At 54.6% G+C, this 25,808-nt stretch overlaps 1 protein-coding gene and 1 long non-coding RNA gene across 4 annotated transcripts; one reads left to right on the top strand and one right to left on the bottom strand.

Annotated features, from left to right (window-relative positions):
* Positions 1-234: 234 nt before the first annotated feature.
* BCL3 (BCL3 transcription coactivator) lies at positions 235-9,823 on the bottom strand. Of its 2 annotated transcripts, none has more exons than XM_070771229.1 (9): positions 9,323-9,823; positions 7,513-7,666; positions 3,135-3,243; positions 2,744-2,948; positions 2,548-2,636; positions 2,280-2,357; positions 1,515-1,716; positions 990-1,107; positions 235-872 (listed from the first exon to the last, which is right to left on the bottom strand). In XM_070771229.1, the coding sequence occupies exons 1-8, from the start codon at positions 9,576-9,578 to the stop codon at positions 1,016-1,018; spliced, it is 1,185 nt and encodes a 394-aa protein (XP_070627330.1). In that variant the 5' UTR covers positions 9,579-9,823; the 3' UTR covers positions 235-872; positions 990-1,015. The 2 variants fall into 2 exon arrangements, with proteins under 2 accessions (XP_070627330.1, XP_019835362.2); XM_019979803.2 differs by having other exon boundaries at positions 1,515-1,682; positions 9,323-9,816.
* LOC109572741 (uncharacterized) lies at positions 5,274-25,808 on the top strand. 2 transcript variants are annotated; one of them, XR_011561618.1, is made up of 5 exons: positions 5,274-5,468; positions 6,735-6,789; positions 7,903-7,976; positions 20,575-24,096; positions 24,711-25,808. It is a non-coding gene; the product is annotated as an uncharacterized lncRNA (long non-coding RNA). The 2 variants fall into 2 exon arrangements; XR_011561619.1 differs by having other exon boundaries at positions 5,274-5,614.

The following is a 25,808-nucleotide window of genomic DNA, read 5'->3' as shown; positions in this document are numbered from 1 at the left end:
ACACTTCACACCACTCTCCAGAAATAACGGCACAGTGACACAACGATGCCATGTTTACAACACACCTGGAAGTCCCAGCATCATCCACACCTGTCATCGTCAGCCTGAGACTCACGTTGAGTCAGCTGGATATGGCATCCAGGTGTGCGCATGTGCATACACACACACACACACACACACACACACACACTTCCTCCCAACCTCCTCATGTAAGAGACCCAGCAAAGCCAAGGATATGGTACAAAAATAGTTTATTACAAAAGAAATCCAACCAAAACGCCTAATAATTTACATGGATATCAGTGCCTGGAGTCAGCCCATCTCTCCCTCCTCACTGAAGTGGGCAGAGTGCAGAAGGGAGAGCTGTTCCTTGGTTCCACTAGCTCTGGGAGAGGAGAAGGAAATGAACGTTTGGGGGCAGTTCCAGACGAAAGACTGGGAGACCAGGATGCCTGAGAAAAATGGGAGTAAGAGTCCTGGGTTGGTGGCGGGGCTGAGATGGAGGAATATCCGTGCTGAGAAGAAGGGGGTTGGGGGTAAATATATGTGCCTCTGTGCAAATCCTGATCCAGAAGATTGGAGGGGGGGGGGGCAGAGTGAGATCTTCACAGTTTCCAGGAGGGCTGACCCCACAGGGTAGCGAGGTCCCTCCTCATGAGTCCAAGATCTGCCCCCCCATTCCTCTCAGCTACCTCCTGGAGCTGGGGAGGGGGGCACCGGCCGGCCAGGGGCTCGGAGGACCCCGGCATAGGGCAGGAAGGTCGGTGGAGATGAGGGTGGAAGGAAGAAACTGGGGGGAGCCATGGGGAATCCAGAAGGGTCCTTGGGGGGAGACTGGGAGGGCGAGGAGGGTGGTGACGCTGACAGAAGACCTGCAGGAAGAGAAGAGAGGGGCGGGGGTGAGGGTGGCCAGAGGCCAGAGCTAGGGAGGAGGCTGGGGTCCCGAGCCCTGGGTTCCGGGAGGCTGGCCTTGGGGTCTGGCTTCTCACCATTGGAGCTGAGGCGGCTGCTGCTCTCAGGAGACGTGGTGGTGCTCCGGTCCGGAGAGGGCTCCGGCTGGGATGCCGGAGCAGGCCGTGTGGCCTTGCCTCTCAGGATGTCGATGACCTGTGGGACGCCGCATGATCACCTCCGGGCCAGCCCTGCCCACACAGACCTGCCTCTCTCCATTTCTCCCGGTTCCCGAGTCTCCTAGCTCAGGGAGCCTCGCCTCTCTCTCAGGACGTGCAAGAGGGCACGTGACTTCCTTTCTTCGGGCCTCAGTCTCTCCTCTGCCTAGAACTCACACCCACGCGTCAGGCTGCACCGGCTTGCCTCCACGCCCTGGCACTTATGCGCACACGCACACTGCCGCATCCTTTGCACACACGTGCCACTCATCTGTCATGATGCACACACGTGCCACTCATCCCTGCAGATCGGCGCTCGAGCACAGAATCAACCTCATTCAGCCCCCACCCCTCCAACTCCCGCAACTCCTGCAATCCCCCGCGGCAACCAGCGCGCGTACTCACCCGGCGGCTGCGCGCCACCATGAGCGGTGTGTCGTTGTGGCAGTTCTTGAGGCCGCTGTCTGCGCCGCTGCGGACCAGCGTGCGCACGAGCGGGAGGAGCCCGCGGCCGGACGCCGAATGCAGCGCCGAGCTGCCCGAGTACATCTGCGCGTTCACGTTGGCGCCGTGCTGCGGGCGGAGAGGCGCGGGTCAGGACCACCGCCTGGGTGGAAGGGGGCGGGACCCAGGGGGCGGGGCCCGCGTGAGGGGCGAGGTCACAAGCTGGGACGGGGCCAGACCCGGGACGGTCAGAGAAGGGTGGAAACTGGAAACAGGGGCGGGACCAAGCGGGTCGCGGGGCGGCACCGAATCCGTTGGCGATGGACTCGGCAGCCACGGCCAAGGCAAAGGGGGCGGGGTCAGAGAAGAGAAGGGTACAGAGATCTGGGCTTGATCGTGGACGGAGTCAGGGCGGAAGGACAGCGCGGGGACTGGGCCAAAGCCGGAAGACAAGGGTCAGCAAGACTCTAGCTGGGAGGGGCCTGGAACGTTTTGGGGGTTTAGAGGAAGGAATGCGAGATGGCCCGGGACTGGTTCGTAGTCTGGAGGAATCAAGTCCTAGGGTTGACGGAAGGAGGCCTAGGAGGAAGGGTCGGGGCTGGAAGCGTAGCAAGCACAAGTGCAAGAACTGGAAGGAGGAGGGGTCGGTTGCAGGGATGGAGCGACAGGCGGTCAGGGCCAGAGGAGAGGGTGGGAGAGAGGCCACGTAAAGGGGCTCGTACCCACCTGCAGCAGCAGCTGGACCATGCTCAGGCTGTTGTTTTCCACGGCGTGGATGAGCGGGGAGCGGCCGCTCTTAATGTCCTGCGGCAAGGAAGGAAGGTTTTGAGCGTCCCCTTGCTCTGTCCAAGCAGCTGGAGGCCCGCATCCCAACCAGCGCTGGGTCCAGCATCTGTTTCCTTAGGTACTGCGAGACCCGCTCCGTTGGCCCCGCCCCTCCCTGCTCCTCCAGGCGCCCTCATCCCACCCCACCCCCCAGCCCAAGCGCGCTCACCACCGCGTCAATGTCAGCGCCGTGCTCCAACAAGAGCAGCACCGCTTCTTGGCACTCGGTGTTCACGGCCACGTGCAGGGCGGTGAGCCCTGAAAGAGCGGGAAACTCAGTTAAACGTAGGCCTGGGGTTTTGCAGCCTCAGAAGGACTCCAGGTCCTACCAGACAGCTCCACCCAGCGCCCGGGTAGGTGCTCACCATCGTAATTGCGGGCCTCCAGGTCCATGGTGCCCCCAGGTGCGCTGTCCAGCAGGGCCCGCAGGCAGGCGGGGCTGCGGTGCTCACACGCCAGGTGGGCTGCCGTCTGGCCGTGGCGGTCCAGTGCCATGGGGCTGGCACCAGCCATCACCAGGAGCCGGACCACAGACGGCAAGGTGGTGATCACAGCCAGGTGTAGCGGTGTCTGGGGAACAGAGACTGTGAGGGACTCCTGTTTCCTGCCCTGCGACCCAGTCCTGCCTCCCTCAGAGTTTCCGGGTCCTGACCCTCAGCAGTAGTCTGAACCAGAAATCTGAGCACCTCCTCCCTCAGATTCAAGTGTCAGGGCCTCCAGCTCTTCTTCCCCTAGGACTCAGGTCCCCAGCCTCACCTGCCGGAGGTTGTTGTAGATATCCAGTTCCCGGCCTCCATGCTGGAAGAGGTTGACCAGGCGATGCACAGCTGGCAGGTTGCCCTGCACCACGGCAATGTGGAGTGGCCTGGGGGTGGAGAATCACAGGCATGAGGGTGGTCACCTCTCACCCCTGTATGCTTAGCAGTGCTAACTCCAAAATGCACAGGATGCTTTAGAAGTAACAGGGGTATCCAACCACTGCTCCCCATTCCCTCCATCCTGGTTCAGGCACCATCATCTTCCTCTTGGAGTGTCCCCTCTTTACTGGCCTCTCTACTACCACAGAGCCCTGCTGTCTGCTCCCCACATAGCAGCTAGAGAGACCCTTTTAGAACCTAAGTCAGATCATGCTCCTTTTCTGCACAGAATTCTCAAAGTCCTTACCATGGCCCACAGGCCTGGGGTGATCTTGTCTCTCCCTCTTCGATTCCTTTTGATGTCATCTCTGTTCACTCTCCTCAGTTCACTCTGGCCACTAGCCTCCTTGCTCTTCCTCAAACATACCAAGCATGCTTGCCTCCTAGGCCTTTGCACTGGCTGTTCCCTCTGCCAGGAACAGTATCTCCCCCGCCCCCATATCTTTGAGGCTAACTCCCCTCACTGGGGCCTCTGCTAAAATGGTAGGGCAGCGGCTCCCCCCCACCCCCAGGCTTTATTTTCCTCCACATCATTACCTGACATCTTACACTGTTTCCTGTCTGAATCTCCCTCAATAGAATGTCAACTCCACCAGGTAAAGCGTTTTTCCAGTGCCTATGACAGTGGTTGGTGCTGAGAAAGTGCTCCACAAACACCCTGAATAGATGAGGCCCTCTCAAGGATCCCTGACCATCCTTGAAGCTGGGGACCATGTGCTCACCCCGTTCTGGGCCACAGTTTTCTCATCTGTGGAATGGGTTGGGGATGAACTGGATGGTCTCCATCCGTGGTGACTGGAGATCACGTTCAGCCTCCAACCCAAGAGTAGGTACATGGGGCAAGTTTTGCCCAGAAGGGAGATGACGGCACAGGTGGGACAAACAGGGATGAGGGTCGTTGCTTGGGAGGCCGGACTGTGCAACCCTGATCCCCCCATTAGGACTGAAGGACTCCATTTCCTCAGCTTCTGGGAAGGTTGTCAAATCTCGGCTCTCTCTGGGAATTACCCTCCGCTGAAAAGGGCTGCTTGCCCAGGTCATGGGGGTGGGTAGACGCCACCCAATGGCATCCGCTGACTGGTCCGTGTGGGCATAGAAGGCCCAGCCTTCTGGCCCCAACTCTCTGAAAGGCCACTCCAGCTGCCATATTCCCTGTGGGATCCCTGAGGCCCGGTTGAAACTACAGAGCAGCGAATTCTCCCTCTGCCCAGTCCGGCTTTCTCCATCCCCACGGGCACTGAGCTGGAGAACCCTTTCCAATAAACCTCCTGCCAGCTTCTCAGGGCCCCCGAAGCTGGAAGAGCCATTCAGAGCTGAGGACAATCTGGGATGGCTGTAGCGGGGTGGGGGGACGCTGGCGCTGAGTCCATAAGGCTGGCTGAAGTTACACAGGCCCCACAACCTCTATTTAAGGGCCACTTACTGGGGGCAACTTCCTTCTCACCCGCCGCTGCTTGCTGCCAAACCTGGGCCAGGCTAAGAGAGGTGAACGGCGATCCTCCCCACGGCGGAATAGACTTCTAGAATCCACCTCCTAGGTGCTGGAGGCAGGGAAGTTCTGCTGCACCGGAGGGCTTTGCGGGGGCTGAGCCAGGGTTGCAAATCTCTCTTGCCCTGAAGCGTGGGCAAAGTCACGTGGCCCTTTACAGCCTCGGGTTTCTCCTCGGTAAAGTATCTCCCGCAATAGCTCCCAGCTCCCAGGAAGAGATTCTGCAGGTGAAACACTGAACCCGGATCCTGAACCGGGAGAGCCACATTTGAAAAAGAAATCTCGGGGAAGGGGTCGGACCTGGGCCAGGGCCCCCGGGGAAAGGCTCCGTCCCCTCCGCGCACCTCTCAGGACGCCCCGCCTGGGTCCCCTTCGGGGAGGGCGGGGTTAAGCGAGGGCAGAGGGAGAAATGATTTCAGAGAAACCGTCCAGGCCTGAGTTCCCATAAACGCGCGGGCCGCAGGGGGTGGGGCGGGGCTGGAGGAAGTGGGGACGGGAGGGGCGGCCCAGCCCTCGGACTTCCAGTAACAGGTCTGCTGGGCGGGGCTCCGCTTCCTGCTCCCGGGGGAGGGAAGCCTGGCCCTTCGGGGATCTACCCTGTCCACCCCGGCACCCCAACTTCCATCCTCGAATGAGGCGGAGAGGGGAGCCCGACCCAAAGAGCTCTCTCTAGTTACCTTGGGGGTAAGAATGGACCCCAATTGCTCCAGCCAGGGGACCCCGCTAGAACTCCATGCCTCAGGGTTCAGACTCCAGCTGCCTCTCTGTCCCCCACATCCTGGCATGCATCCTCCTGCGACCCTGGCATAGGATGCCCTAACTCTTGGCGGGTACGGACTGTCCCCATCGCTCCGAGTTTTAGGCTCCCCCGGCTGCCCTGCCGCCCGGCGCCTTACCCGTTCAGCGGTCAAGGCATGTAGTACCCCAACTTCTGCCCTCCGGGACTCAGAACGCGTCCCCCCTCCCCCCCCGCCACCTCGTGGAAACTCAGACTTCCAGCTCCCCACTGCCAGACCTTTGGGAGGGGGTGGGTGGGTGATTGCAAATACCCTGAGATCTTACTGCCCTGAATACCTCGAAGTCCAGCCTCCCAACCGTAGCTTTGGCCCTTTGGGGATCCAGACCTAGCGTGTCCCCCATCCCCCGCCCCCGCCCGGCCCGCTGCCCATTCCGGTAAAGCCTCGGCCCCAGCGGAAGGGGTTAAGGTTAGAGGGAGAGCCAGGAGGGGGAGGCTGCGAGTGAGTGACGGGTGCTGACGTGGGGAAGGCAGAGCAGCTGGGCTGCGGTCAAGTTCTGCGGGAAGGGATTTCCCCCACCAGGCAGCTGAGGCAGAAGTGTTTGCTTTAGGGGAGAGTGGGGAGGGAGGCTGGGGCGTGGGGCTGGAGACTGGTGTGCCAGGGCTTCTGCACCCGGCTTTCACAGGCTGCAAACAAACCACCCCTGGGGACAGAGACAAATTGAATCTATTTCACAGATGACCCCACAGGTACCCAGAGGCGGCGGGAACTAGTTTTACCGAGGCCTTTTTGTATAAATATATATATCTTTATATATACATATATATAAAGATAACATTTATAACTCAGACACTTTGTCCTGCTTGGGTTCACAAGGATAGTCCACAACCACCCTGAGAGCTCTGTTCCAACAAAATCCACTCCCATGTACTGAGCACCGACTGTGTGCCCGGCCCTGTTCTATGCACTGCAAGTCCTGTACTTCACTGCATTGAATCCGCATTGTGATCGTGAGGCCTGATTTCCAGATAGGGAAACTGAGGCTTGGGGATGTGAAGTCACCCAGGGGCCAGTGGTGGAGACCCCCCACTTTCCTTGCATCTCCCCCTGTGGTTTCCAGAGTCCCCAAGCCCATTCCTGGATAATTGCTTTATTGAAATAATTTCTTTTCTGCCTCATAGAGACCTTCATCTTGTGGTTCTTGTTTGTACAGGGGGAAACTGAGGCAGAGAGGTGTGAGAAAGTGACCAGCTGAGATTCCATCCGAGGTTGGTAGAATTACCATAAGCATGGTGGTCAAGTGTTTTTTTGAGTTCTAGGCCTGGGCTAAATGCTCCCATGCAGGATTTCTCGGTGGCTTCATGCATCTCAGAAGCCTGTCCTTCAAACAGTAGATGATAAAACCATGAGATTTGTGAAATCAACTTAAAGAATTGTCAAATTAATTTAGTGGGCTATGACCAGGAAACAGCGACATGACTAGAATAGAAAACCCCAAAGTAGCTCCCATGTTGTAAGCATGAGTGCTGTTTGTTCTGTGCAATTTTTATTTCAAGTTTATATATGTGTGTGTGCTTAGCAAAAGGTAATAATGATAATAATAACATTAATTAATACAGATTGAGCACTTTCAATCTACAAGGCTCTGTGCAAGGAGCTTAACATGTCTAATTCGTATAATAAGTCAATCTGTAAAATGTCTTTCTCATTTTTGGCTTTTGGTAAAAACTTTAAAGCCCACTGCTTGAAAAACAGTCCTGGGAGGTAAGGGTTCTCAGGGTGCCCATTTTTCAGAAGAGGAAACTGAGGCTCAGAGAGGGAAAGGGGCTTCCTCAAAGTCGCATAGACGGGGAGACAGGATTCTAATTCAGTGCAGGTAACTTGAAAGCTCGTGCTGAGTACCCCTGTGTTGCAGTGGGTGGGTGAGGTGGGTGGAGGGTTGGCCTCCCCACCCTTCTACTCCCCTCCGTGAACGGGGGACTGTCACTCACGTATCTCCATCCTCATCAGCTCGCGTGGCCATGGCGAAGTCAGCTGACAGGGGGTGTTCCATGGAGCACACCATGGGGTACAGCGGTGTGGGCAAGTTCAGCAGAGGAAAGGGGGGGCCCATGGTCGGGGTGGGGTACAGGGACAGTAAAGGTCCTGGGGAGAGAAAGGACATGCATGAGGCCAAGCCCACAGGTCAGCAGCCTGCCCCCGGCTTCAGGGTCACCTGCCCTTTTCCCTTGGTCCCTTTTGGATCTCCTCCTGAGCCCTCAAGGCCCAAGACAAACTCCTCTACCACGGCCCTCCTCTGCGCTCCTGCAGCTAGCTCCCCTTGCCAGCCCTGGGCATTGTCACTTATCTTTACTTCTGTCTGACCCCTCATCTTCTACTAGGCAAAGATTCTGCACTATCGCCCAGCGTGGGGACCTCAGGGCCAGTTTGCTGAGTGAATGTGTGGCTGAGGAAGGTAAGGATGGATGAAGCACCAGGTGTAGGGGGTGGGATGAATGTGTACAGAGTTTGGGGAGAGGGAGTAGTGCCAGAATCCGGCATAAATCAAACTGCTGGAAGGTACTGAGGTAGCTGGCAAGTCAGCACTCAGATGGGGAAAACTGAGGCTCAGGTTTTCATGGGGGGATGGGAAAGGGGAGAAGGCAGTGACAGGCCTCCTGATGGAGGGCTTGAAGCTGTACCCTGAGGGGATGAAAGGTGCAGAAACCAGGCAAAGTTCTGGAGGCCCAAGGCCTGGGGTCTCTGCAGCTCTGGGGGTCACTCGGAGATTGTGACGTGGGCACAGCTGTGGGAGAGGCTGCCCCCTCCTGGGTATCAGGGACGGAGACAGGATGGGAAGGATAGTGCCTGTTTTTCTCTGTCATCTCCTGGTCCTTGGGGGCTCCATTCCTGAAACCCTGTTTCCTGGTCCTTGTATGTTCAATCCCAGGCCTTGGTGCCCTCAGGCCTTCTGCCCAGAGACCCCCAAATCCTCCCTGGCCCTAAATCCTTGAGGCCCAGAACTCCCCAGTCCTGCCCCCCAGTTCTTAGAATCCTCAGTCCCCAAATCCCCCCTAAGGCCTCCTGACCTCATGACACCAGTGAGACCCTGATCACTTGCAAGCACACAGAAGTGGGTGCTTAGAACCCCAGGTCTCTGGCCTGCTGATTCTTAGGACCCCTGGTTTTGGGATCGGATTCCTTGGGTTTTTGTGATCCCAGATATTGGGGTGCTCAGTACTCCCATTCGGTTCCCATCTTCTCCCGACATCTGGGTTCCCGAGGTTTTGATAAATGGGGATCCTTAATATGTCTCCTTAGAACCCCAGCCTCTGTTCCCCTCACTCCCTTTGACCTCACATAAAGTTCAAGGATTCCAAAACCCCCAGCTTCTTGGGTCCAGCTGCTGATTCCTTATAACCCTATATATCTGGGTTCTTAAGAGTTTATAATTCTGTGTTCCTGGGACTTGACTCCCTGAGATCCGATATCTGGACTGCTGGGCACTGTCTCCTGGCTCCCTGTAGGTGGGTCTCAGATCTCAGGACTTCAGACACCCAGCTTCCTAGAGCTCTGGTATCTGTGTCCCAAGGTGCTGGCTCCCTGAAGCTCCCATATCTGCACCCCTGGGACCTCAGGCTCTGCCCGCATCTCCCCAGGAACCCCCTCTCTGTGTCCTTGGGACCTTGGCTTCTGTCCCTCGGCTCCCAGGGCCCCCCCCCCACCCCCCGTGTTAAGGTCGGAGCTCCACTGCCTGACTCAGGTGGTCACCCTCTGCACTGCCTGCCCCCCACCCGGCCATGACCTGCGGAAGCCACTCACCCTGGTAGTAAATTGCCTCTGGTCGCGCCAGGCCGTGAGGGGGCGCGGGCACAGCCGGTGTGTCGGAGCCACCGCGGAGGGGATCCGGGGGGACGACGGGGCCCGCAGCGACGCGCGGGGCGGCGGGCTCCGGGGAGGGCGCGCGCAGAGGGCGCTTGCGGAGCGGCAGCGCGGCGCCCGGGGGTCCGGTGGCCTTGGGCCGGGTGCGCAGGTCCACGGGCCCCTCGTCCATGGTCCCCGCGGGGCATCGGGGCATGGGGCCGCCGGGGACGGCGGCCGAGCGGGCGGCCGGAGCGCGGCTGGGCTCGGCGGCACGGGAGGGTGGTTGCGCCGAGCGCCGGGACTTCCCCTGCCGCCGGCTGAACTGAAGGGACTTTTGTCGGCCCGGGCGGTGCCGGCCGCCCGCCTCCCCGCCCCCGGCCCCCCCGGGGCCACCCGTCCGCCCCAGGGGTTTCCTGGACCCGCCGCCGCTCCCGCCGTCCCGCGGTGCCGCCCGCCGATCGCCCCGCCCGCGCCGCGCCCCGCGCCCGCCCCCTCCCGGCCCCGCGGCGCCCGGGGCGGCTGGGCCTCGGCGGGGGGCGGGGGCGGGCAGGGGGTGGGAAGGAGGCGGGGTCGCGGGGTTGCGGGGTCCCCACCCCTGCGGCTGCGGGCCTCAGCGGCGTCTCCGTGTGTGTGTGTGTGTGTGTGTGTGTGTGTGTGTGTGTGTCTTTCTGGCTGTAGGTCTCTATCTCTGTATCTCAGTCTGGAACTGTCCCTGACTCGAGGGTCTGGATGGATGTCTATCTCTGTGTCTCTCTCTGTTCTCACTGCCTCTGTCTCCATCGTCTCTGGGCATCCCTTTCTGTCTCTCGAGCGCTGTCTGATTCTCAGCCTCTTCCTCTCCCCCGACCCCACCTCCCCAGGGAGGCAGTTCCCTGAGGCCCTTGGGGTCGCCAGGACGTGGGTTCGATTCCAGACTCCCACTTCCTCGCTGGTTGACCTTGACCAGGCACTTCCCTTCTCTGAGTCGTTTCCTCCTTTGTGGGAGCGAGAAGACGCACCCAGGGCAGGGACTACCCTCGGCGGGCGCCCGGGCACGATCCCTCTGCCTGCCCTGCCCCCATCTCTGCCTCCTCCATGTGCCTGCTCAGTTTGGGGTGTGAACTTCGCTGGGGGCGTTGGGGGGGGTGTTCTGTGGGGAGTGCACAGAGAAACCGTGAACGTGTCTCTCCTCTCGGGGTCCCATGACCCAGCCTAAGCCTCCGGGCACAGGGTGGGTGCCCCCGAAATCCTCGATACACAGAGAAACAGATGTGGCGAAAGGGGTCCAGAGGTCGTGAGAGGCCAGGTAAGAGGGAGACGGGGAGACAGCTAGAGCCGTAGGGTCACAAGATCAGAGTCACAGCGGCCAAAGCCCGGGTCCAGAAGACGGGGGGCCGGCGGGCTTCCCTTCTGCCCCCGCGTCCCCCTCCCATCCCGGGCGGGGTTGGTGGGTGGGGAACAGGCCCGGCTGGTTGGGGGCATGACTCAGAGGCAGGCTGGAGCTGGGGGCGGCGGGGCCAGGGAGAGGGAAGGACGGAGGCGGGCCTCTCCCCTGACCCCGCCTCTGCCGCCCTTCTCTCCGCCCCGGGGAGGGACCCCAGCCGCTCGGGGCTTTCCCGGATTTCCCTGGAGGCGGGGCTATCGCTGGGGTTGAGTCCCGGTCACTGACTTACGGGAGGTGGAGCGGAAGACTTGGGGACCTAAAGGGGCGAGGGAATGGGTGCTGCACCCCAGGTCTGTCCAGGCGGCACGCAGGGTCTTCCTGGTTTTGTGTGTCTCCCCCGGTCTCTGCATCTCCTTCCCTGGTCTCCGTCCCTCAGCCTCCAGTCCCGCCTTGTCGTCTTGTCTCTCCATCTCTGTCTGCATCTCAGTCTCCCCATCCTGGGACCCTGAAAATGCGTGTAAGGCCCCCGGTTCTCAGGAAGGGACTTTGCCCAAGACTGGGACTCCACCCCAGTGATGTCAGGAGCAGCTGTGGGCAGACAGAAGCCTAAGTCTCTTCCCTGCTTCTCTCCTTTCTGCCTCTCTGGGTCTCCCCCTCGGCGCCCTGTAAAGGTAGAGCGTCTGGGGGCAAGATCTGGGTTCAAGTCCCACTTCCACCCTTTGTTGACAGTGGACCTTAGGTCATTTCCCTTGAGCCTCAGTTTGTTCTTCTGGAAAATGAGGCTGAAATCAACCCTTACCCCCAGAGTTGTGGAGGCTACAGGGGAAGAGGTGAGGGAATTAGGTTGGGAAGTCTGGCATTCCCACCCACTCAGCCCTCACCTCTGGTGACTCTCCAACACAGGGGAGGGATGGGGTGTAGAGCACTGCCCCGCTGTACAGAGAGCAGCTGAGCCTGGGAGAAGCGAGGCTTGTCAAGGTGATGACCCCAGGAGGTAGGGTTGGAAGGACGCCCAAGGTCCTCCCATGCCCCGGCTCCCTTGCTGCAGCTGGAGCAATGACTCTGGGCCCAGACAGGACTGGGGAGGGGGTGTCTGCTTTCGGCCCAGAGGGGGCTTAGAGGGGCCGAAAGAGAGGATGCTGCTGGTTCTGAATCTGAGGGTGGAGGAAGGATGAAAGAGTCTGAGGGAGGAGGATATGAAGGAGGAAGACAGGTCCAAGAGGGAAGTAGGTGGTCTGAGGGGGGAGGTGAGGGTCTGAGGGAGGAGGTGAGGGTCTGAGGGGGGAGGTGAGGGTCTGAGTGGGGAGGTGAGGGTCTGAGGCGGGAGGTGAGGGTCTTCGGGAGAGAGAGAATAACTAAGTGAGGCCAGTGGCTCTGAGAGAGGAGGAGAAAGTGGAGGGTGGGGGAAGAAGGGTTTGAGGGAAGATGAGATCTGAAGAGGCTGTGAGCGTGGAGGCAAATTCTGCGGGAGAGGATCTGAGGGTCTCAGGGTGGCGGCCATGGTCTGAGGGAGGGGGATCAGTTGGAGGAGGGCCTCCTTGGGGCAGAGGGAGGCATGCTTGGGGAACCAGCAGGGACTGAGGGGAGGGAAGAGAAGGGAGGCCTGGAGTCAGCCCCGCCCCGCAGCTGTCTCTAATTTCCCAGAATCTTCTGCTGCTCAGGAAAGTCCCAGCTCCCACAGCCGCCTCCCTCTTGTGTCGGGAATGGAGGATGCGGAACCAGGACGGCTCCCCCCTCCTTTCCCCCCTTGCTCCCTGAACCCTTGTCGGGGAGGACTAGGGTCTCCCCTCTCTGGGCCATGAGCTCTGGAGGGCGCCCCCCACCCGCAGGGGCGGCCCCTGGATGAGTCCCAGAAACTTCCCAGAGGAGGCCGGGAAGTTCTGCTTGGTGTCTAACCACTTTCCCCATGCAGGCCAACCTTTGTACCTGGTCACACTGCCTCCTACTGCTTCTCCTCTTGTCCTTCTTCAAACCTCCCTGGGGAAGGAAGGGCCACGATTATACCTGCTCACGGTCCCAAGAGGGAAGTGAAGTCCCACAGCTAGAAGGCTGTGATTCTGGGCCAGCTTTCTTGCCCTTGGGGGCCTCCATTTCTCCTAAAAGGAGAAGATTGGGCTGGTCAGACCCTAAGTTCCTATTGGCTTAATTCCTGGCCTTTGTCCTCTTTGCTTCTGACTGAGGAGTCCTGTCTCCAGCTTTCATGAGCTTTGTGACTTGCAGCAGTTACTGAACGTTATGGAGTCTCAGTTTCTTCATTTATAAGACAGACTAAATCAAGAAAACATGCTTCCATTCTGTAGGTCCTGAACTATAGAAAGTACTTGATACAATGTAGCTGCTATTATTATTTTTCCCATTTTAACCATTCTTCCTGTTATAACCTGGCATAGGAATAACACCAATTCTTATTAATCCATTAACCCAAATTTTCAACAGCTGGACCAGTTTCATCGATTCAACATGCTGGGTTTGAGCCCTAGTTCTGCTGCATGTTAGCTGTGTGACCTTGGATAGGTGGCTTTCCCTCTATGGGCTTTCCTTGTGACTTTATGGTTGGGAATGATGACAGCTTCTGCCTCCCAGGATTTCTGAGCAGATCGACACCAGGTGTGCGAGTGAATGGCTGACTGAATGAATGAATGGTATCCATGCTTCATGTTGTCTGCCTTCACCGCCAGGCCAGGCCTTTGATTATTTGTAATTTTGTAATTAATTAATTAATTTGACTGCACCGGGTCTTAGTGTGTGGTTCACGGGACCTTTGATCGTCATTGTGTCATGCGGGCTCTTTTGTTTATAGCTGCAGCATGTGATGTCTCAGTTGTGGCGTGTGGGATCTCCATCCCCGGCCAGGGATCAAACCCTGGGTCCCTGGCATTGGGAGTTCCGAGTCTTGGAGTCTTAGCCATTGGACCACCAGGGAAGCCCCCAGGCCAGGCCAGGCCTTTCTTGTCATGCTTTCTACCCAGAGATGAGACTAAATAGGCCCATTTGCTCTGCCCGAGCTCCTACTTAGGAACAGGCTAACTTCATTCTCTTAACACCCAGTAAGGAAAATTCAGTGAAAATCTCCATTTCAAAGGGAAGGAAAGGGACACAGAGCAGTGAACATGATGAGAGATGGGTTGGGGAAGCACGATTTAAACCAGGTCTCTGTGGCCCCAGCATCTTGATTGCTGCACCACGGACCTGGAAGGGATGCTCATCAGTCCCAGAGACCGTCGGCCTTCCCTCTCGGCTCTCATCCTAGCCACTTCCTGGGAAGGAATCATTTAGATGGGGAAACTAGGGCACAGGAGAGGCAAGGTCACGTGCCTGAGTCTGCGCTCTTGCTCGGGTGCTCTTCGGCAGGCCAGGGAGGGTGGAGCAGACGGAGAGAAGACTGCCTTGCAGCAGGGCTGAGTTAGATTTAAGAGAGGCTTGGGAAGAGCAAGTGAATTTTGCAGACAAGAGGGAAACAGAGATGCTGAGCTGGGATGGGAAGGGACTTGCCCAAGGTCACATAGCCTCCCAGTCACACAGTTTTGAGCTGCAAGTCCCTCCTGGGTCAGCAGACAGCTCCTGGGCTCCACCCCACCCCCAGGGGTGAATGCAGGCCAGCTTCCTGGAGGCCGGCCTGCACCTCCTGCTTCCTCCCCACCCTGGGGCCTTGGCAGCTGCTGGAATCCTTGGCACCAGGCAGCATAGCCCATTTGGGGCTTGGGCCAAGACTTAATCTTCCCCTTTCTCCCTCCTGCTGGGTCTGCACGCATGCCGACGCTGAGTCAGAAGATTGCAACATTCTCCCCAGGCGAGTTTGAAGACTGGACAGCCTCCCCCCACCCCCCAATTCACTGGGTTGATCAGACATGGGAGATGCAGTGGGAGGGGTGTGTGGATATCAGCATCTGCCCTGGGGGATGGGGGGTGGGAGTGGGGTTCTGGGAAGGTCAGGTGTAAGGCAGAAACATCCCAGTGAGGTGATGGTGGACTAACAGGAGGTGTGCTGCAGGACCTCAGTGTCCTCATCTGTAAATGAGGCTCATGCTTTAATTGAGGGTCTTCAACCCCCAGCTCTGCCACTTAGCAGCTGTGTGACCCTGGGCAAGTGACTCACCCTCTCTGAACCTCAGTTTCCTCATCTATAACATGGGGTGAAACCAGTGCACGTCTCACAGGATTGTAGCGAGGGTCAAAGGCGTTAACACATGTTGGCGCAGGCTGGTGTGGAGTAAGTTCTCAGTAAATGGAAGCTGTTACTTTCAAATGATTGCTATTATTAATATAGGGTATGGGAGGGCTGCCACAGAGGCACGCTGCTTGGATGCCTTTTGAAGATAGGACTTGTGGCCCAGCTGCCAGGCGTGTAGATGGCTGACAGTCAGCTCCTTCAGGGTCTGCCTCAGCTTGCCAGCTGGGGATTCTGGCCATTGACAGAGCCAGGTGGGGTCAGAGGGTCTGGCCATTTTCTATCCACTGTGGGATTCGTCATGGGCAGTCTGCTTCCAGAGCTGCCCCTGGGGCTATCCTGGCCCGATGGTCCCCCTACCCAATCCTGCTTCCCCCACACCCCCTTTCCCACATGCTGCTCTCCATAAATCATTTGCCCTCCTAACTCTAGGCCACCTGATGCGAAGAACTGACTCATTTGAAAAGACCCTGATGCTGGGAAAGATTGAAGGCAGGAGGAGAAGGGGATGACAGAGGATGAGATGGTTGGATGGCATCACTGACTCTGTGAACACGGGTTTGAGCAAACTCCGGGAGATGGTGAAGGACAGGGAAGCCCTGTGTGCTGCAGTCCATGGGGTCGCAAAGAGTTGGACACAACTTAGCGACTGAACAACAACAACTCTAAGTATCTGCTTTCTGGGGGACCCTGTCTCGACAATGGGTTTTGGAGTTAAGATGACCTGAGTGTGAGTGTCAGCTCTGCCTGAGTGGCTTTGGAGTAGCATGTGATCTCTCTGGGTGTCAGTATCCCCCTCTGAGTCATCATGGTGGTAATAATATGATGGCTGAGTGGATCCAGTGAATTTTCCTAGGGCCTTTGGCACAGTTGCCGACGTCATCCTCACCTGTAAGGAGTGAGACAAATCGAATCTGGGTCTACCTTCTACTCTGCCAGTTTCCAACCCCGTGGCCGCTGCCAAATGCTTTGCCCTCTGAGCCTGGTCTAGTCGTCCTTCGGGTCCTGCCCTCCTCCATCAGACTAGCTTGCTGAGTGGTGTCGCTTGAACCAGCCATCTCACTGGGAACACTTAATGAGACTGAATCTTGTCCCCAGTATTGAAGTGTGTGGGTGCTAAGTCGCCTCAATCATGTCCGACTCTGTGGATTGTAGCCTGCTAGGCTCCTTGTCCATGGGATTGCCCAGGCACGAATACGGGAGTGGATTGTCATGCCCTCCTCCAGTATTGAAGTACAAGCTATAAATTCCCCAGGAGGAAACGGGGTGTCTGCCTCCCCATCAGTCTACACCTTTCCCCAGATGAGGCGACCCTCCCCACAGTGAACTGGGAGCCACCCCGCCTTCTCGAGCCCACCTCCCCAGGGCAGAGCACAGAGGCCGCCTCAGACGAAGGGACAGCACCTTCCCTGAAAAGCTGGCCTTTTCCCTGGAAGTCGGTGCCTCCCCAGCCCGAGGCCACAACCTCCCCATCAGCCACCGGGGCTTAGAAACACAGATGCGAAAGTCCCCCAGGCTCTTGGGAAAGCAGGTCAGGCCAGACCCTCCCTTCCTCATTTGAGTGGGGGGCCACGCTGGACTCACCTTCCCTGGCTCCATCCGCCCGTCCCAGTCGGGGCCACCCCTGCCCCACCGCACTTTCCCACGAGAGTGAGGACCCGGCGGGCGTGTCTCTGCTACCCCGCCCGGAGGAATCAGGTCGCTGGCTGCACCGCAGCCTCCCAGCTGCACAGCCCTGGGCAGGCTCAGTTTCCACATCAGAAAGCCTGGGGGTGGCGCCAGGCGTCCTCGAAAGGTTGCGCCCCTCGACCCCTGGCTCTGGGCTGGCTGGTGAGAAGTGGGGCGCCCGGGACCTCTTACTGCCAGGCTCCGCGGGAGGTGGGGGTGGGGTTGGTTTGCGGCCGTACCCACCTCTGAACTTGTCCCTTCGGGCCTCCTGTGGTCACACGGTCCAAGAACCCTCGCTCACTGCTGGGAAAGTCAAATGGTATCTTGTGTTTCAGATCCCAGATTCTCTTCTTGTGGTTTCCCGCAGCCGTCTCCTGCCGCCCCCCCGCCCCTCCCCCGACCGGGCTCAGAAATCTTGCCCCCTTGGAGAACCGAGTCATAGGAGAAACGGAGAGACTGTGGAATCATGGGATGAAAGAGAATATAAATCTTCAAATTATGAAATATTAATATAATGTAGAGAATTGCATGACGGATGATGCTCCGTTTCGCCAACTCGTTTCAAAGGGACAGTTAGGTTCAGAAATGGTTCTGCTAGTTCCTCCAAGGCTTCTTCCCAATCGCAACTCTCTCTTTTCTCAAGGGAACGCATTCTTTGGTGATGTTATTATTTTACGTTTACTACCTATGAATACACACCTGACCACTACAGTTTTTAACTGATGAATTTATACTTTTGTTTATTTATCCTGAAGGACTGACACTGTCTTCATTCACATGAGGCATGTGACATAGGACATTCCATATCTATGAAAAGCCACCATAAATAGTTATTTAGCGAGGCCTAGAATGTGAGGTCAATTTAAAAATGACAACTGTATTTCTTTTTCATTTCTTTTTTTGTTATTTAATTTTTTTTTTTTTTTTTGGTGATACTAGTGGTAAAGACTTTCATGCATTGGAAAAGGAAATGGCAACCCACTCCAGTGTTCTTGCCTGGAGAATCCCAGGGACGGGGGAGCCTGGTGGGCTGCCGTCTCTGGGGTTGCACAGAGTCGGACACGAATGAAGCTACTTAGCAGCAGCAGCAGCAGTGGTTAAGAATCCGCTTGCCAAGACAGGAGATGAAAGAGATGTGGGTTCCATCCCTGGGTCCAGAACATCCCCTGGAGTAGGAAGTGGCAACCAGATCCAGAATTCTTGCCATGGACAGAGAAGACTGGTGGGCTATATAGTCCATGGGGTTGCAACGAGTCCAACAACCTGGATACACACAATAGTTGATTTACAATGCTGTGTTAACTTCAGGTGTACAGGCAAAGTGATTCAGTTATACATATATATATATGTACACATAGATATATATGTATTCATTCTTTTATAGATTCTTTTCCCTTGTAGATCTTTATAAAATGTTGAGTATAGCTTCCTGTGCTATACAGTAGGTCCTTGTTGGTTATTTTTATATATTATAGTGTGTATATGTTAATTTCAAACTCTTCATTTATTTCCCCCACCCAGTTTTGAATTTTTTTTTTTTTTTTGGCTACAGCACTAGGCATGTGGGATCTTAGTTCCCTGCTCAGGGTTCAAACCCATGCCCCCTGCCATGGATGAGCAGAGTCTTAACCACTGGGCTGTCAGGCAAGTCCTTTGAATTTTTAATAAAGAGAATCTTCAAGTGCAGTCTCTTGGATCTGGCTTCTTGCACTCAATCTTATGTCTGTGTGTGTGTGTACGCTCAGTTGTGTCCGACTCTTTGTGACCCCATGGATTGTAGCCCACCAGACTCCTCTGTCCCTGGAATTTCCCAGGAAAGAATTCTGGAGTGAGTTGCCATTTCCTTCTCCAGGGGATCTTCCCCACCAAGGGATCAAACCCGTGTCTCCTGCATCTCCTGCATTAGCAGGTGGATTCTTTTTTTTTAACCTCATGGACTATACAGTCCATGGAATTCTCCAGGCCAGAATACTGGAGTGGGTAGCCTTTCCCTTCTCCAGGGAAGGATCTTCCCCCCCAGGGTTGGATCTTCCCAACCCAGGGAATGAACCCAGGTCTCCTGCATTGCAGGCAGATTCTTTACCAACTGAGCCACAAGAGAAGCCCAGCAGGCAGATTCTTTACCACTGAGCCACCTAGGAAGCTCTCTATGAGGTATGTCTGTGAGGTTCATGCATAGTGTTACATCTGTTGAATTTCTTTAATTTCCATGACTGTGGATCACTCTCTTGCATGGAAATTTACAAAACCATTTGCCTGTTGATGGGCATGTGAGTGGTCTCCAGGTTCTGCCTTCTTTTGACAATGCTGTGTACATCTCCTAGAGCCCATGAGCATACACATTTCTCCCCATAACCCAAGAATGGAATTGTTGGGACACAGGGTGTGCAGATGTCCAGATGTGGGAGATACTGCCAGACAGTTGCTCCAGTTTTCACTCCCATCTCAGTGTCTGCTGTGGGGTCTCCTCCCCCCACAACCTTGTCAGCACTGAAGCTGGTCAGACTTTGAAAATATGAGTCATCCTGGTGTGTGTGTACATGTGTGAATCTCATGGTGGTTCTAATTTGCAATTTCTCACTCCACAATGAGATTGAGTCCACCGTTCACTTGAATGGAAGGACAACAGACTCTTTAGGACAAAAAGCTCTAGAAACTTAGATAAACCATAATGGAAAAGAATATGAAAAACAAAATATATATGTATAAATGAGTCATTCTGCTGTACAGCAGAAATGAACACACATCAGAAATCAACTAGACTGCATTAAGCAACACCACCAACAACTGTGGACCTTAGAATCTTAGGAGCAAAGAATTCTTGAGTCCCAGACATGACTGAGTGACTGAACTGACTGACTGAGAATTTTAGGAGCAAGGCATTCCAGAATCCCGTGCCTCCGTTTCCTCCTTTGTCAGTTCAGTTCAGTTGCTCAGTCGTGTCTGGCTCTTTGCGACCCCATGGACTGCAGCACTCCAGGCTTCCCTGTCCATCACCAACTCCTGGAGCTTGCTCAAACTCATGTACATTGAGTCGGTGATGCCATCCAACCATCTCATCCTCTGTCGTCCCCTTCTCCTCCTCCCTTCAATCTTTCCCAGCATCAGGGTCTTTTCCAAGGAGTCAGTTCTTTGCACCAGGTGGCCAAAGTATTGGAGTTTCAGCTTCAGCATCAGTCCTTCCAATGGATATTCAGGACTGATTTCCTTTAGGATTGACTGGTTTGATCTCCTTGCAGTCCAAGGGACTCTCAAGAGTCTTTTCCAACACCACAATTCAAAAGCATCAATTCTTCTGTGCTCAGCTTTCTTTATAGTCCAACTCTCACATCCACACATGACTACTGGAAAAACCATAGCTTTGACTAGACCGACCTTTGTTGGCAAAGTAATGTCTCTGCTTTTTAATATGCTGTCTATGTTGATCATAACTTTTCTTCCAAGGAGCAAGCGTCTTTTAATTTCATAGCTGGACTCACCATCTGCAGTGATTTTGGAGCCCCCCCAAAATAAAGTCTGTCACTGTTTCCACTGTTTCCCCATCTATTTGCCATGAAGTGATGGAACCGGATGCTGTAATCTTTGTTTTTTGAATGTTGAATTTGGTAATGGGGATTACTCAAGTCTCTAACTCATAAGGTTGGAGGCAGGATTAAAGGAGTTACATGTGGACACCTAGAATTGATCCTGGTACCTTAGCCCTCAATAACTGTGGTTTCCCCTAGGGCAGGAATTTCATCTTGTTGTTGTTCAGTCACTCAGTTGTGTCCAACTCCCTGCGACCCCATGGACTGGAGCACATCATGCTTCCTTGTCCCTCACCATCTCCGGAAATTTGCTCAAACGCATGTCCATTGAGTCGGTGATGTCATCCAACCATCTCATCCTCTGTCGTCCCCTTCTCCTCCTGCCTTCAATCTTTCCCAGCATCAGGGTTTTTTTTCTATTGAGTCAGCTCTTTGCATCATTTCATCTATTTTGTTCTTTTCTGTGTTCTTGGCACTCACACAGGACAGAGGCTCAATAAATGTGTACTGAGTGAACGAATCTGAGCCTCCAAGGATCAAAGATATTTGCCACCGTGGAACTTTAGAAGCCAAGACGAACAGAATTTAAGAAATGATCAGATCGGAGAGTCTGAGGAACTAAAGAATGAGAAAAAAATGCATCTTTGGCAATGCATCTTTAAAGCATCATTGTGTTAATGCTTTAAAAATAACAACACTCCATTAGCAGAGACCTCCTAGCTCTTGGAAGGGTCTTGGGTGGGACCTAAGAGGCAAGAACTCTGCCTTCTCACTCTACCTGTGAAATGGAGCAGGACCTCATGGTCCTCCCCTTCCCACCCTGTGTCCTCTGCCTGCCTTCTGTCTGTGGAAAACTTTAGTCAAAGAATAAGTTTAATCAGAGATACAAGAAATGAAGAAACAAAGGAAAACAGTCAAAGGAGGCCAAATAATAATGTAGTCATTAAGCAGAGTCAAGGACCTTTACTTCTTTCTCAAGGGCTATAGCTAAATATTCTGAGACATATCCTGTGAGCTGTCTTATAGATACCAAAACACCAGGGTGTAAAAGTTGACTACATGAAGACCAGACTGTATCCAGGACATGAGCCGCCACGATTCTGAGAACTGGCCTCAAAGCAATGAGAACAAAGGACCCTGGAACTGAAGATTAACTGTCCCTAGAACAATCAAGGGAGAAGGCAATGGCACCCCACTCCAGTACTTTTGCCTGGAAAATCCCATGGACGGAGGAGCCTGGTGTGCTGCAGTCCATGGGGTCTCGAGGAGTCGGACACGACTGAGCGACTTCACTTTCACTTTTCACTTTCATGCATCGGAGAAGGAAATGGCAACCCATTCCTGTGTACTTGCCTGGAGAATCCCAGGGACGGGGGAGCCTGTGGGCTGTTGTCTATGGAGTCGCACAGAGTCGGACACGACTGACGTGACTTAGCAGCAGCAGCAGAACAATCAAGATGATGCTGGTCAGACCACTGATGACCAATTTGAAGATGACTGTTAGAGCTGACACTACTGTTTCTGCAGGTAGCCCCCTTCCTGGCCACTTCTGTCTATAAAAACTCTTGCCCCACTGGTTGCCAGGAGTGGGGGCTCATCAGCCTTTGGACAGATGTCTGCCCCCACCCCCACCCCCACCAGCTGCCGGCATGTGAAATAAAGCAAACTCTCCTTTCCACCAGTCTGGCCTGTTTGTTGGCTTTTGAGCGGTGAGCAGCCAGGTCCACCTTTCAGTAACATGTGCACCCGCTTCTCCATGTGACTCCGACAGTCACCTCATTCCCATCACTTCCCCTGACCTCTCCCAGCTTCTTCCCATCTCAGTCTCCCTGCACACGTGGATGGATCTTAAGCTGCTCCTGCCCGGGGCGTGAGAGGGAGAAAGTCCAGGCTCCTGCCAGGGTGACCTTGAACCAGGTACCACCTCACTCCTGTCTTATCTCCCACTGTTCTGCGCCCCCCCCACACTCCCGCTTTTAGCACAGCCTCTGCCCCCACCCTTCTGCCCACACACACCCCTTTCACTTCAGCCTCAAAAATAGGCTCTTCCACTGAGATCCAAGCCAGGGTGCTCAGTAGGTGTTCAGTCAGCATATTAGGGCTCAGCTCTGGCTGAGCCTGTCCTCCAGGAAGCCCTCCCTGATTTCTCTCCTTAGGCTGGGTCGTGCCCCTTCGGGATTCCCCAGCCTGAGTCCCCAGCTCTTCTGGGATATCGCTGATATAGCTCAGTCTCCCCTACGTGTGAGCCGGTGAGAGCAGGCCAGGGGCTGTACATACCCAAACTCTGCCCCGAACAGCTGAGACCGCAGGGAACTGATCCGGCAGTTCCATCTGACTACTGAAAAAGGCTCTCTTACAATGCTCTGAACTGTGCATCCCTGACGCCATCCCTCTGGGACCCACGGATGCTTCTCCTCGCTTTTCTAGGTCACCAAGGAGTGCCCGGTGGTTCAAAGGGACTCAGGAAGGGCCTGACAGGGCTCGGTTCAGGACCTGTCCTTCCGAGACACAGGAGCCATTGTCAGCAGCTCAGCTGCCTGACCCTAGTTTCACCCTAAAGCCTCATAAAGCCGCTCTGCTTTGTTTGTAAACATCTCTTGTGGGTACTGGTGTACCTAGGTACCCATGATGAGACCCAAGACCTCAGCACCCACCTCCTCCCCAGATCTTTCCTCCTTCACTGGAGGCACAGAGATGTTAGGGGCTTTGCCTAAGGTCACACAGTCAGGGAAGGGCAAGGGGAGATAAGATTTTTTTTTTTAAACAAACATTTATTTTTCAATTAAAAAAAAATTCACTTATTTGGTCATGCTGGGTCTTAGTTGCCGCACATGGGATCTTTGATCTTCGTTGCAAACTCCAGATCTTTACCTGTGGCATGCGAACTCTTAGCTGTGGCCTGTGGGATTTAGTTCCCTGACCAGAGATCGAACCCAGGTCCCCCTGCATTGGGAGCATGGAGTCTTAGGCACCCAACCACCAAGGACGTCCTGAGATAGGATATTTAAGACCAACTTTATTGGGGCTTCCCCTGGTGGCTCAATGGTAAAGAATTGCCTGCAATGCAGGAGACACGGGTTCAATCCCTGGGTCAGGAAGATCCCCTGGAGGAGGAAATGGCAACCCACTCCAGTATTCCTGCCTGGGAAATCCCACGGACAGAGGAGCCTGGCGGGCTACAGTCCATGGGGTTGCAAGAGTTGGGCACGACTTAGTGACTAAACCACCACCACCACTTGAGATTAAATTATATTTAAAACCCCTCCAAACCCAATTTTATTGAGATATAATTTATAATACAATACGATACAATAGAAGGTGCTCATTTTAAGTGTGTACAAGGTATGACTTTTGGTAAAAGTTTATAGTCATATCATCGAATCACACTCAAGATACCATCAGTTCCATCACCCCTAAACCGCCCCTGTGCCCCCTTTGCAGTTAGCCCCTCCCCTCATCCCCCAACCTGGGCACCCACTGGCTTGTTTTTTATTCCTATAGTTTTGCTATTCCAGCATGTCATATACATGGGCTCCTACATTAGGTACTCTTTTAGTAAAACTCATGAAAATATTTGCATACAGTAAAATTTACTCTTTTCTCTGTGCTGCTCTATAAGCTCTGTGCCACGCATGCAGTAGTCACCCAGAATCAAAATGCAGATGGTTTCCATTACCCCCAAAATCCCCTCCTGCTGGCCCTCGGTGGCCACACCCTTCCCCCACTCCGCCCCCACAACCCACAGCTCTTTCTGTCACTACCCAGTGGCCTTTTTCAGACTGTCTTCTAAATGGAATAATAGAGCCTTCCGAGTCTTGCTTCCTTCACTCAGCTGAATGCATCCGCCATTCATTCAGGTTGTCGAATCCGAAGTGTGTTGCATTTTTCTTGCCACATGGGGAGGAACCACAGTTTTGCTTTTCCATCTCCCAGCTGAAGAAACATCTGGGCTGTTTTCCAGCTGCTGGTGATTCAGAAGAGAGCTGCTAGAGACATGCACATACAGGTTGTGTGTGTGTGTGTGCGCGCGCGGGCAGAGGTTTTCATTTCTCTTGAGTAAACACCCAGGAATGAAAGGGCTGGGTCATATGAGAAGTGTATATTTAACCTCTGGGGAGATTGGCAAACTGTGTTCCAAAGTGGCCACTCTGGTTTGCATGCCCACCAGAAGTGTGTGGGAGATCTTGACTGCAGAACCACAGTGTGAGTCCAGGGGTCTGTGAGATGGCGCTGAGCTCTCAGCTGCCACTGCTCCTGGAAAACTGTGATTGCGACAAAAACTCTTTCCCCCTTGGTCACTATGCATGCCGTTGCTTAAAAAGAAACAAAAAAGAATGAGGAAGCAATTGGAAACTGATGTGGTGATCTCCTAGATGTATTGCTAGGAGGAAACTGCAAAACAGGATAAGAGTGTGTGGCATTTGTGGAGAGAAAGGAAGGGGAAGAAATACATGTACACATTTTCTCATCCTTGCATAGACTATCTCTGGACAAGACACTGGGACGGGCGAGCAGCACTGGGAAGGGTCAGGCCAGGTCGATAGGTCGCTGTGGTGGGTGCGTTGCTTCTCACTTCCATTTCCTGTCTTCTGGATTTTGAAACTTGTGTATGTCTTACAGGTTCAAAATAAAGGCATGCAATCCACACACTTCACCGACAGGTATTTCAGGCCTTGCTCTGGTGGTGAACCAATAAGGTCTGGCCCCTGGGGATCAGAGTCTAGTTCTCAAGACAGACTATCAACAGGACAAGGAAAATATCGAGAGTGTCAAGTATTTGCTGGGGAGAAAAATGAAGCCGTCAAGGATTCCCCAGGCAGACGGGCATCCACCTGCCAATGCACGGGACACGGGTTGCATCCCTGCTCTGGGAAGATCCCACGAGCCGCGGAGCATCTAAGCCCGTGGGGTGCGCTACTGAGCCTGCGTGCTGCAGCTACTGAAGCCCTCCCGCCTAGAGCCCGAGCTCCACAGCAAGAGAAGCCACCGCGATGAGAAGCCTGTGTACCACAATGAACGTAGCTCTGGCTTACTGCAACTGGAGAGAGCCTGTGCACAGCAGCAAAGACCCAGTGCAGCCATAAATAAATAAAGAACCAAAAAAAAAAAAAAAAAGAAGTTGTCAAGGGACTGGGTGGGGGAAGGGAGAGGTGGAGAGTGGTTTCAGTTCAGTGCAGTTGCTCAGTTGCTCAGTCGTATGGGACTCTTTGCGACCCCATGGACTGCAGCACGCCCGGCTTCCCTGTCCATCACCAACTCCTGGAGCTTGCTCAAACTCATGTCCATCGAGTCAGTGATGCCATCCAACCATCTCATCCTCTGTCGTCCCCTGGTTTAAATTTTTTTTTAATTAACTAATTTAATTCTTTAAGCTTCTTATTTCATATTGGAGTACAGTCAATTAACAATGTTGCGATGGTTTTGGGTGTACAGGAAAGGGACTCAGCTGTACATATACACGCATCCATTCTCCCCCTACATTTATTTAAAACATTCATTTATTTATTTTTGGCTGCGTTGGGTCTTCATTACTGCTCCAGAGCTTTCTCGAGTTGTGGCCCATGGGCTTAGCCACCCCTTGGCATGAGGAATCTATCCAGACCAAGGATTGAACCTGTGTCCCCTGTATTGGCAGGTGGATTCCCAACCACTGGACCACCAGGGAAGTCCTGAAGTGTTTGTTTTTTTTTTTTAAATCCAGAGGCCCTTATTTATTGT

Source organism: Bos indicus, chromosome 18, assembly GCF_029378745.1.
Source record: "Bos indicus isolate NIAB-ARS_2022 breed Sahiwal x Tharparkar chromosome 18, NIAB-ARS_B.indTharparkar_mat_pri_1.0, whole genome shotgun sequence".
Lineage (NCBI taxonomy): Eukaryota > Metazoa > Chordata > Mammalia > Artiodactyla > Bovidae > Bos > Bos indicus.
The sequence above is the reverse complement of the archived record's forward strand: the minus strand, read 5'-3'. Positions and strand labels throughout refer to the sequence as shown.